The 13,265-nt window shown below is 37.1% G+C and overlaps 1 protein-coding gene across 2 annotated transcripts in view; it reads right to left on the reverse strand.

Moving 5' to 3' along the window:
* Positions 1 to 13,265, reverse strand: part of fhip1aa (FHF complex subunit HOOK interacting protein 1Aa) — a 47,736-nt gene that overhangs the window by 12,530 nt on the left and 21,941 nt on the right. For both annotated transcript variants that reach the window (XM_056459625.1, XM_056459634.1), the window contains exons 5-11: positions 11,691 to 11,849; positions 9,565 to 9,651; positions 9,322 to 9,489; positions 7,156 to 7,235; positions 6,739 to 6,938; positions 3,168 to 4,106; positions 1,056 to 1,234 (exon numbers count right to left, since the gene is read on the reverse strand). In XM_056459625.1, the coding sequence (XP_056315600.1) occupies positions 1,056 to 1,234; positions 3,168 to 4,106; positions 6,739 to 6,938; positions 7,156 to 7,235; positions 9,322 to 9,489; positions 9,565 to 9,651; positions 11,691 to 11,849 (1,812 nt within the window). The remainder of the gene's footprint in view (positions 1 to 1,055; positions 1,235 to 3,167; positions 4,107 to 6,738; positions 6,939 to 7,155; positions 7,236 to 9,321; positions 9,490 to 9,564; positions 9,652 to 11,690; positions 11,850 to 13,265) is intronic.

The raw sequence follows: 13,265 nt of genomic DNA on the forward strand, positions 1-13,265 counted from the left end.
CTAACATTTGGACATTTGAATTAAACAAGTAATTTTTTTCTATCATAACTAAATTAAAAGTGATAGTTCACCCCAAAAATAAAGATTTACAAGTAATATACTCCCTCCTCATGCCATTGGGGATGTGTGTGATTTTTTTTTACAATTTAACATTAAAGAAGATTTTCAGCTGAATATGTTATCCTTGGTGATTCATATAATCACAATTATAATATAAAATTTAAGTCAACGGTGACCTGTTTTTGTGATTAGAAATAAACACATCTGAACAATCCAAATCAATCCTCATGCCTCCTGATGATACACTGAGATCTTATGAAGCAAAACAATTATTAAACATTCATTGGACATTATTTACAATATTATTAGCTTGTTTGCATCCTGAGAACTGTTTGCTGAGGATGTGGATTAAAGCTAATAATATTGTAAATAATGTTCAGGTTACAACACAGACTGAAGGTTCCACTTCAAAAGATATCAGTGTCACCATGAGCTTTGACTATTGATTTGGACTTGTTTGTATGTATTTATTGTTAATCTAAAAAAATGGTAACCAATGACTGCGATTATATAAATCAATAAAGATTTTGGTCACACTTTATTTTGATGGTCCGTTTGTTGAATTTAAGTTACATTGCACCCAATTCTCATTAGATTATAAATAGACTGTTAGGTTGGGTTTAGGGTTGAGGTTAGGGTTAGTGTAAGCTGATATGTACTTGCAAGTTTCTTATAGTCAGTTAAATGTCTGTTGAAGGAGCAGTATCAACAGATATTAAGAAGACAGTCTACTAATACTTAACTGGACCATCAAACTAAAGTGTTACCAAGATTTCTAAACCACACATTTAGCTAAAAATCTTTATTGTCCTACTGAAGGAAATTAAGTCACCTACATCTTGTATGACGTGAGGGTGAGCAAATTAACAGAAATGTTTCAATTTTGCGTGAACTATCCCTTTAAGAATGTGATTTGAGCCACATTCTGATGTATTAATTTCTTTTAAAATTCATAAATGGAGATTCATATATGTAGGTTAGTTAGTGTTTAATACCTGGTAAAGTGAGCGGACACTAGGCTGGAACACCAAGTTTGTGTTGAGAAGGAAAGATCGCAGCAGGGGCTGAGGGTAAGCGGCTAACTGAGCCAGGATGCCGGTCAGAAGCAAGTTCACATGGAGAGTGTTGCTGGGCATGTTTTCTAGTCGAGATAACAGCACACTCACAAACGGCCCTAAGAGAGACAAGAGGATTCTCAATGATTCAATGATTCGTCAATGATTCTAGAGCAAAAATAATATAAATGATTCATAGCAGCATAAACTCATATTCCATTGAATTTTTGAGTGTACACAGTTGTTTTTGAGGTGCATTGTGAGATTTAAATAATGCATTTGATAATGTCCCCTATAGTTAATGACACCACTGCAAATGGTTATCTCCTCAAATTGTGTACCACATAGGGAAACGTACCCTTTTTACATTTCCGGTTTCTCAAAAGCTGAAGTCGGTGTGCAGTGAATGAGAGAGTACAACTAATATTTTTTTCACAATCCTATTGTCTTAAATAATAGAAGAAAACAACACAATGGTGTTATCGACTTTCAGAAAAAGGAAACAATTGTGTGAGACTGATGATGACAGCCAGAAGAGAAAACAACATAAAATTTACTGTCCTGGCCATACACATGCCTGCCACAATCAACAATTCGTTTTTTGTAATTTGATGCAAAGTTGTTATAATACATACATAAATACATATAAATCTTATAAATTAATATTAAATAAATAAAAAATAAAAATCTAAATATTAAAAACTTTCAAAGTATTTAAGATGCTGATGAGCGTTAAAAGCATCATAACAGTCTTGTGAAAAGTAGGGATGCACGATATATCGGTGGCCATATCGTTATCAGCCAGTAAATGCTATTTTTAATGTTATCGTTACGATATCAAAATTTGCCTGATATCTTTAAGCCAATAGATTACAGAATTGTACAGAACTGCCTGCCTTGCGCATAAGTGGGTCGTACTTGTTCAGACCTTTCCAGTGCACTTTAACGGAGCTTTCCTCACATTATTTATTCCTTCAAAGTCCCTCCTTACTTTGTGTGGTATTGCACACAACCACATTCCTTATCATTGTAGATATGTTTAATAGTGTCATTGTGTATTTTGGTTTAAATCACCTCACGAAAAATATTACATGTGTAAACATAATAGCAGCGATGCACACGTGCTAAACTACTTTTGGGTTGTTTGTAATCTAATAGTTTCAAAATAACAGCAGTTCATCATAAACCTTTCATCGATCATTTTTCCCGCAATTGACAGCATGAACACACATAGAAGTGTTGTCTGATCGACCAGCAGCACCTACATGTGTTCAAAAGAATCTAAAACACCAAATGGGACGAATTTATGCTGCATTTTCTATAGTAAATCATACAATCTGTATTTAGCTTTCCGCTTGTACTGTGGATGTGAACTGTCTGAACATAAGATCAGTTCAAACTTTTATGATGTTTTTAAAATAAAATCAGTTATTTACTGTATGAAAATATAACATTTTGAAATATTTCTATTTATCGGCTATAGTATATCGGTTGGGCGACGCAGTGGCACCCAACCTGTTGCGCCCAACAGGTAGTGCTGTCGCCTCATAGAAAGAAGGTCTCTGGTTCGAGCCTCGGCTGGGTCAGTTGGCGTATCTGTGTTGAGTTTGCATGTTCTCCCTGTGTTCGCGTAGGTTTCCTCCGGGTGCTCCGGTTTCCCCCACAGTCCAAAGACATGCGGTACAGGTGAATTGGGTAGGCTAAATTGTTCGTAGTGTATGTGTGTGAATGAGTGTGTGTGGATGTTTCCTAGAGATGGGTTGTGGCTGGAAGGGCATCCGCTGCGTAAAACATGCTGGATAAGTTGGCGGTTCATTCCACTGGGGTGACCCCGGATTAGAAAAGGGACTAAGCCAAAAAGAAAATGAATGAATGAATGAATATATCGGTTATGGACCTCCAAATCTTAAGAGTTATATGTTATTGATATGGGCCAAAAAAAAAACATATCGGTGCATCCCTAGTGAAAAGGGTTTATTGGGGAAATGTCAGACAGAAAAAGAACGGAAAGGTAAAATCATACTGTGGATTATGTAAAATATGTTTTCTGACCTGTAAAAGGCACAGCATGACCCTTGCTCCCACTGCGAGGTTTGGTTCCAAAAGGAGAAGGCAACTTTTCTGCTTCTGGTGTCTCTGGCGAGAATGAATTAAAGTCCATTTCATCCTCCTCATCATCTATGAGATCAACACAACTCTTAAGCTCACTGTCTGCTTTTGTTGGACTATTAGGCTGTGCACCTAGAGTTCTAATCAGTTCCTCATACTGCGCCATAAGATCTTCCCCTTCTGGGCCTATTGGCTTGTGGTCTAATTGTGACCCTCTCTTTTTACTGTCCATTTCATTAACTGGGGAGTTCAACCCATTGCTTAATGAGGATTCAGAATTTTTAGCCTTTTGATCAGTTGTTCGTCCATCTAAGACCTGTTTTGCTGGTTCAGTAGGTTTGGATGGATCACGATAATTATTGCCAGAGTCATTGGCGTCCTTCTGAGCTACAAGGTTATAGACCATAACGTCATTCTGAAACTCCGACTCTTCAATGTAAGAGCCCTTTACAAACATAATAGCAGTTCTCCTCAGTTCTTGAATGTGCTCTGGGGGGTCGTCCGGGATGTGGCGAGTCTCCTGATCTTCTTCTGTATGCACTTGTGTAGGACAAGCATCATAACTATCATCCCACTCCAGATCCAGCAATCCAGGAGTAGCAGAGAGGTCTTTGAGGGGTGGACCAGAGTTATGCATTGGATTTGTTTTTTTCCTGCTGGCAATTGATGACCTAGTTCTACTTGCTTCCTCCAATGTGCTGCGCTGGTATTCCTCTGGAGGAGGGTTCTCACCATTGTATGGGGCAGACCACACACTGCATGCTCGCATACAGTGACTAATGCTGTTTCGTGCATCGTACAAGTAGTGTAGGTAACTGACATCCAGGTAGATCTCTGAGCCAATTATACAGTCATCCTCTGCTGAGAGGGTCTCCTTTGTTTCTAGAAGAAGATTTAAAACAGTTGTCAAACAGCCCTAACACAATCAGTGCTCAGTAATTTGTTTGAATTTGTAAACATTTTAATAACAGGCACAGACATAAGCAGATTTAGTCTTGAGGAGGAAAGGGACTTTGTGCAGGCACAACTTTAGTGTGTTGCAGATTAATTAAGAACATGGAAGTCATTGAGAAATGAACGGCATTTCAGTCTTCAAACAGCTCACAAACCAACTGGACTCCAGTAATCCGAATTTGTTTAAAACAAAGCAGCACAAAAACACTCACTTTTGACATTAAAACCCTAAAATCCTTTGAAAAACACCATTACCTAACTATTACTTCTTCAAAGGCTTTGCATAATCTAGGTCTGAGGTCTCCATTTCTTGCTCTTTGAGGCCCAGTGTATGGGAAAGTTTAGCCTCAACACTCAGGTCTGTACTTATCTAATCATTCTTAAGATCTTAAAATTGACCCTAAATGGATAGTTCATGAGGAATAGACAGTTTCTCACCAATTACTTACACTTGGTTTCAACATTTTATTAATTTCTTTCTTCTGTTGAACACAAACAAGATATTCTGAAGAATTTTATAAACCAGTAGCCATACTATTGAAAAAAATACATGGAAAATGTACTATGGAAACTCAAACAGGTTTGTAACAAGTGGAGGGTGAATAAATGATGACATTATTTTAGGGTTTGGCCTAAAGTTTGCAGGACAGCTGGCCTCTGGGAGCAAGACTGAACATTGCTTTAATTTTGATGTAGGTAACAATGTTAAATGTATAAAAATTTTAATGTTTTAAATGTATTATGTTAATTAAATTACACATTATGAACACTGCGACCTTAAATGACATGAAACACAGCTTTGTTTCATTCCACTATTTTATGTGCATTTTGAAAAATCGCATAAGAATACTGCAACTTTTTGGCACAACTGAATCAGACTACCTTTTTATCCTTTAAAAAATAAGCATAAACTATGGAACGATGGAAACATAAATAAATTCCAGCATGTGCATAAAACATGTTAAGTCATTATGTTTTAACAGATCATGTGATAACAGAAATGAGTGCGATGTGGACAAACCAAGTGGACCAACCACATTGCAAAATAACTGAAATGTTGTTTTGGTCATTCAAAAACCCCTTAGCCAAAGTCTGTCATCAAAATGGTATGGTATTATTAACTTCCATCTTGAGTGGCTGCGATCCAAGAAGCAATCTTGCACCTCCAAATGCCACCACGCATTCATTGAGTATCATCTTTGTCTTTAATTTTTTTAATATATTAAGAAAAAGGCCCGCAGTAGCTTCTTCTAATGCAGCAAATTCCTTATTTATATTTGGCGCCAGTTTATCAGGAATCGATTATGGACTCTTTGAAGCCTGGTTTATACTCGACGCGTTCGCTAGCTCGATTAAGTGCGTGTGGCGAATGTGACATCATTGCTGTGCTTGTGGGGGTTTGCTTTGGGTGAGTGCGACATGATTTCGGCTGGCGGAGCATACAAAATTTTTTAAGCCTTGAGTGAACAGTTTGTGCGGTGCTGCATTTGATTTGAGTTGAATATAAAACACTTTGAAGAGATTTTTTCTGAAACTGGTATGACTGTACAAATATCTTTATGATCCGTCCATGTGTGGTCATAGGGAAAACCTGATGAACAATAATTCTTGGCTAGAAATTGCAACAGCCGTGGGAAAGGAGGAAAGTTTTTGATAAAAAGTTTAGAAAACTTTGAGGGATAAGTTTGTTAAAGCTAAAAAGTGAGGCCATGGCAAAAGTAGAGACCCAGGTGGCTTTAGTATTACAGAATGTTTTTCCACCATTTATTGGTGTTACACTGATGTATATATTACAATTTTGAATTTAAAACAATTTAACAGTTACAAAACTAAAATGAAGTCACAAAATTATTTCTTTGATAAGTGGAAAAGAATATTTGAACCTATTGGTTTACAATATACTGATGAACTGTTTTTATAGGCTTTATTGGTGATAATGGTTTATTCTTTCCATAATAAAAATATATAATTGTAGAGTAACCCATGCTCTATTGTCATTAACATTTTAATAACTTTAATAGGTAGAACTATCCTGCAGTGTCACAAAAGCAAGTGATCCATCAAAGTTTGATTTAAAACAAAATCTTAAAAGCTTATAAAAATCCTTATAATCATTAAATAATTTATAAAACATAACAAAAATAATTAGTTTAAACTAGTCTTGAATGACATTAATGGTATGACCTAGTTCCGGAAAATTCTATGTTCATCCATTTGATTTTACGGTAGGTTTCTTTTGACCACCCCCTGTCACTTTTAAAGAATATCACAATGGTGAACGTGTCAAGTATAAAAGCCTCGTCCATTTCGTGATGTGCGCGTGCAGTCAACATAGGTGCGCGATGTGGCGCCAGGCAAAAAATATAAATCAGGTTTGACTCATTGGCTAGAAACGTTGCTTTATTCACAAATGTTTTATGCAATATTCAAGTTTTGCGCATAAATCTAATTCGCATCTTTGGGTGGAAACATAACTACAGTCTTCCTAAAGTAGTAACAAAAACAAAACCTAATTGTTTTCTAAATTCAATAATAAAAAGTAAGTAAACTACATTTATACCCATAATTCCAGTTTGGGAGCCATCGGTGCCTTTTGACCAGAGGATTGAGTCCAGCTGTCTAAGAGGAGGGGGGACGATCTCGGGAGAGCAGCAAGAGGGTGTAAGGGCAAGAATCTTGGCGGCCGACACGGAGTAACAGTCTCTCTCGTTCAGGACTCTACGCTGACTCAACATCATGTGGTTACATGGGATCAGGTACCTGTCAGGAGTGAAGAGAGGCCAATTACAGTGTCGAAAGAAAGGTATAGAAAAGCTACACCCAAAGGAAATGTGATTAACCTGTCACAAAGAAAACGGACTCGGTGATACTGCAGTTCACAGAACACCAACACTAAGACTATGATATGATATTTAAAACACATATGATGTACAACAAATGAATAATAAACTTTAAGGGTCTGCAGAAGTACACTCACTTGAAAATCAACTGGAGCATGACATCCTCACAGTACAAGCCGATGAGAGTGCGGAACAGAGCCAGAGATACAGTACCCAGCTGGAACAGAACACATCTTTTAAGTATACTACCACAAAAACAACACCCAACAGGCACTGCAAAACTAATTGATTTAAAAGATTATTTATATTTAATTGTGGATGAAACAGTGTTTACTTTATCATGTTTAACAGGATCCTTGAGGCTCAGTGCTGTAGGGCGTTCTGTTTGAATACATACTGTGTGCTGTGAAAATTTATATTTGACTTCAAATATTAGTAACATGAATTAAAAAAAGCCTGCAGTTGGGAAACTCCTTATCTAGTCAATAGTTACGATCTTATTTCTAGCCCAAAAAATTATTGATCTTGTTTTAAGAATACAATTGTATGCAAGATCAGATTGTGCAAGATTATTAGGATTGTATTAAGATTTTTTTCTTTCTTAGTTAGTAAAGTTTATTTTACTTACAGGCAGTGGTGGAAAGAGTACTGAAAAATCATACTTAAGTAAAAGTGCCATTACTTGCCTAAAAATGTAGTGCAAGTATCTGTTGTAAATATTACTCAAAGTTTGAGTAAAAAGTAGACATTTAAAAAGTACTCGTGAGTAGTGAGTATTTCGCTGTAAGAAGCTGATGCATTTACATGTAATTTGTGGATGTATGTAAACGTTAACATTCTGTAGTGCATTTCACGAGTTCACACTTACAGATGTTTAAGAATATAGTATTTGGCATGCTGTCCGGGGAGAGGGCTCTGAGCTGGGGGAAGACACCCCAACTCGTGATATTCCCCTTATAACCTGGCCCCAGAACGCTCCCCCCGGGAATGTAATACTTATTAGGTGAGGTGTCGGGGTGGTGGAGGGATGGAAGTCGTGAGATACTGCAGGTAAGACAGCTTTGGTATATATAGGGGTTTGGTCAAGAACTGATTGGATAATAGAATAATTGTCAATGACGTATTTAATGCTGAAACATCTGCGTGTGCTCCTCCCGCAATTTGTTTACGAAACATCACTTAGTTATTGCCCAGCAGGCACACAACGTCATAAGACGTTAATATTAGGTTATATTTAGGTTGTGATGTCAGGTGACCAAAATTCAATGTCTAGCCAGTGAAAATCTTATTTTGATGTCCAATAATGACATCAATAGACTTTGATATTTGGTTGATTTTAGGTTGGATGTTGGACTTTGACGTCAGCCTGACGTTGAGTTCTGACGTCAACCCGATTTTCATTTAAAAACAAAATGCAACGTCCCCATGATGTTGGGGTACAATGTTAATCTGACGTAATGTTGACGTCTTGTGCCTGCTGTGTGTTTAAGACCATTTTCGTCATTATACAGTAAACATCCGTCATCTTCTCATCAGTGACATGCATCACGGGCCATCTGGGCATGTCTGTAGATTTTATTACCTTTGTTTATTAAAAATATTTAACCATCTATCAAAAACAAGGTATCATTTGAAAGCTATGAAACTCTTGATTCATGAATTTGCTTTTGAAATCTGTGCACCAGAGAGGAAAGAGTTAAATGAAATCCTGAAAACCATTTTGATCATTTAAGACCAACCTCATGCATTCATTTTCTTTTCGGCTTAGTCCCTTCATTAATCAGGGGTCACCACAGCGGAATACACTGCCAACTTATACAGCATATGTTTTACGCAGCTGCAACCCATCACTGGGAAACATCTATACACATTCATTCACACACATACGCTACAGACAATTTAGCATACCCAATTCACCTATACCACATGTCACATTCCCCCGGGTGCTCCGGGGGAAACCGGAGCACCCGGAGGAAACCCACGCAAACGTGGGGAAAACATACGAACTCCACACAGAAATGCCAACTGACCCAGCCGAAGCTCGAACCAGCGACCTTCTTGCTGTGAGGCGAGAGCTCTACCCACTGCGCCACCGCGTCGCTTAGACCAACCTTGTATTTTTAAAAATGTATTAATATTATTTGAATTATTCCTGAATTATGCCTTTAATCCTGTTTTAACATAACTTCAACCTTTATTTGAAGCTCTGTGGTACAGTAATGTTACTAACAGCAGTTCAGTGGCCCATTCTCTTATAATGGATGAATAATGGATAAATGTGAAGGAATAACATTTTGGGTTACCTGAAAAGGAGTGTTGATGCGGCTGACAAGTGTGTCTAAAATGTGCACACTGTCATGGCGATGGAGCAGGATGAAGCTGAGGAAGGTGTGCAGCAAGGCAGGTTCCGAAACACTTCGTATAAACAGGTCCAGGTATGCGGTTGTGGTCATCACCTCTTCAAGGGTCAGCTACAGAAGATTAAGTTTCATGTAATAAAATATTATTTGTATTTGCTGTCAAATCTACAAAAATAGCCTACTAACCTTATGTAACGCTGGTGCTAGAACAGGTACCAGAAAACCATTGTGGATGTAGCCAACCAGCTGGTCTCTGATGGAAGGATGAGCCACCTGCACACAGAAAAAGCTGAAATTAGATACATTCCCACTATTTATATGCATTTCACTTTCTTTATGTGAGCATATAAAGATAAGGGATCTACAATAATGTTTACTTAAAGCTCAACCTTTGTCACCTGGCATAAACCTCCTCTGAGTACCTTGCACACAATCTTCCAGATATCTAGTTTCTGATTGTAAAATGATTGCAGGTTGTTTTGCTATAGACCATGCACATACAGTTGTGCATCTAGAGAGCCCAGTTTCACTGTAGCACTAATTAACAAAACTAAGCCTGTTAAATTAGCCAACACTGCACCCAAACATGATTGCCCTTCCCCACTCCCAAACTGGTATGCACTCACATTGATTTCTTTTGTCATCACAATGAAACTTTTTTGGAAGAAAAAACAGAAAGAAAAGTCAATTCACTAATAGACTGGCCAATAGATTTCTGACTTGTATAGTCTCAGCCTCAGATTTCATGCCGCAGATCACTGGCTGAATGCCTGATGAAAATGGCACACACAACTGGCAACACTTCAAAGGGAATGTGTTTGGAATGTGTCATCTGATTGGATATTCTGGATATTCTAGGCATAGCTAAATAATAATAAGAGTTTAGGACATGACATACAGTGAGCCTCAAAGACTGATTCCTTATTCTTATGTAAATCCTGTGAATGTAAAATCCCAATAAAAAAGAAAAACAGGCATCAGGCATGTCCTCATAAACAACTGTAATTGAGTACAACTATATCATACCCATGTCGTTATACAAAAAAAACAGCACAGTACACTAGAACCAGTACAAACACACATACACAGGGTTTCTGCAGATTTCATCAGGTCAAATGTAAGACATTTTAATACCCTTTTAAGTTCATTATAAATTAAATTTAAGACTTATACATGGCTAAACACTAATGATTTTTGATAACAGCCCAGTTGGGCCAATGCAATTTTGTTTTGTTTTTTGCTGGCCACAAAAATCAAATGTAGTTATTTCTTATACATATTTTAATGTGTCAAAACAAGAAAACTCTAGTTGTATAGTTGTCTAGTATATTTATTACAGAGAAAATTACATGAATAATCAAAAATATATACATTATTTGTTGGCTTTTGTTCGAAATGGATTGAGTATAACTCCTATTCAACATAATGGGTTTCTGTTATAAAACCTTAAGTTTCATGTCTATTTATAAACATTATGTCTACGCCCGCTTACTGCTGTAAATAGTTTTTATATAAATGAAAGATCATGTAAAGCATACATCTCAAACTGGATTCCTGGAGGGCCACAGCTCTGCACAGTTTTGCTCGAACCCTAATCAAACACAGCTGATCCAAATAATTGAGGTGTTCTAAAGAGTCTTGAACACCTTGATTAGTGGCATCACCTGTGTTTGATTAGGGTTGGAGCAAAACTGCGGCCCCCCTGACCTATGATGTATGATGTCTGTTATTATCATGAGTAATTGTGTAACTGTTTTTAGTTTAGGGCATTTTAATTTGGAGAATTTGCTGTATTTTTTTTATATTGATTTATTGACATGGATTGTTGGTGATTGGATGGATCTCAGCTGAATGGGTATCTTTACTTGGAGCGAGGAAATTTAAGACCTGTTCAAAGTTATTTAAGCCCTACAACACAATATTTCAGTGGATTTAAGACCTTTTAAGGCCTAAAATATTGTTGTTGAATATTTTTTCTTTTTGAAAAAGACTTTTTAAGACCCCGTGGACACCCTGATAAAAGTAAAAGCAGTTTCATCTTCCATAAAATGTAGTGATACACTATATGCATCCCATGCTATAGAGGACCAAAGGTTTTGTGTACTACACACAGTACATATTAATCATACAAACAGCATTTTGGGGGTCAAACAGTACTGAAAAGTATCGCAAGGATCAATCGAAATTTCGAAGGTGTGCTGGAGCTATGTATTAAACCCTGCAATAAATCTGCCCCACAGGAGCAAGACTGGACACCTCTGAGGTATACAGACACACTTTTGCAGTACAAATTAACCATCTCTAGCACAAACCTGTATGACAGCATTGCAGAACTCCAGAGAGTTAAGAAACTGCACAAGAGCAGGCAGTTGTTGCCAGTCGTCACGGTGCAGACAGTGCCACTCTTCACTGGGTACATCCAACTTGGTAGGCAAAGATGAATAAAGGCCACTCAGACCTGTAGCCAAAACCTAAAATGAAAAAAATATATATGTATTAGTCTGTTTGATTAATCTGAAATCACTATAAAATCAACTGGGAAAACACAACTAACAATCTAAATACATTTTCTTACTCTGCAAACATGGATTAATGGATGAGCACTATTGTTTCAGTGAATATCAGGATTAAAATACATGAATAATGAGTTAATTTAATGCCCAAATAGTTCACCATGTGTATTTGAAGAAAGTATTGTGGAATAGCACAGAAATCTTTAGCTGCATGTTTTCTAACTTTGTTCACTGGCAGAAGCATGTGAGGTCACAAAGGGCTGAGAGTGCACGTCAGCTGCCAGACTCCCTCAGAAGTTGAGGGTGATGTCATCTTAGTAAGAGGGGTACTCATCCGTAGTGCAGCAGATTATGCAATTATCTCTAATGACTTTACATAAGAACACACTGTGCTCCTGGAAGCCCAGAGAGTGCCCACGGTGGCAGGAAAATTTGATAGTATTCAGAAACAATCCGCACATTGAATAAAGAAATAACCAGTTAAAATGTCCAGTTGGTTTTACTCACTGTGGATTTCATTGTGATTTCATAAACTGAGAAAAGATGATCAAAGGTTTTATTCGTGCTCTTGCTCATGAAAACTCATATAAAAGTCATATTTCTTCAGGGTGTGGTTTCATATAATGATTATCATGTATAGTGGGTGTACATTCAGTTTGTCAATAGTCCTGTCCACTTTAACCCTTCATTCCAGGATTTTTACAAGCCCTACTCAATAAATTGCTTACTGGAAAATTCCTGGAGCATTCTGCAAGACAAAAGGGTAACTTTAGCTTACTTTACAAAAAAAAAGGTTTTTATAGTGTAATCAATGTTAATATCACCAGATAAAGAATTAAATAAATAAGTTTTAATCTGTCTGTATGTGTACCGAAATTAAAATTTTAGTAAATACCAAATTTTAAGTGTTTCTTTGAAGGCCACGGACTGGTATTGGTCCATGGATCAATTAGTAGCCGGCTGCCCAAGAAAGTATTAATTACTTCCGTTTTATTTATTATCTGAGTCTGAACAATCTTTAAAAAAAAAATCTTTATTTTGAAAAATGTAGCAAAATGCACAAGCAGCAAAATGAGTAAAAAACTTATTTGGAAAGTTTCTTTGCTAAGGGGAAAAAGGCCCAGTGAATGACCCACAAACTGCCAAGCAATGAATATGCAAATCATTTGTCAACAAATCAGGTGAATCCACCATGTCTGTGCAAGAAGGTCAACAGCTGGAGATTGCATATGACATCCGTCTTTTAGGGGCTGTTCACATATCACTTTTCTATTGTTCGCAAGTTTGTTTTTCCAATGTAGATGCGCGAATGGCACACACAAGAAATGTGACGCGCTCGTGTCTTCCAGATGCACACAGTTGAAAGAATACCAG

Source organism: Danio aesculapii, chromosome 1 (assembly GCF_903798145.1).
Source record: "Danio aesculapii chromosome 1, fDanAes4.1, whole genome shotgun sequence".
NCBI lineage: Eukaryota > Metazoa > Chordata > Actinopteri > Cypriniformes > Danionidae > Danio > Danio aesculapii.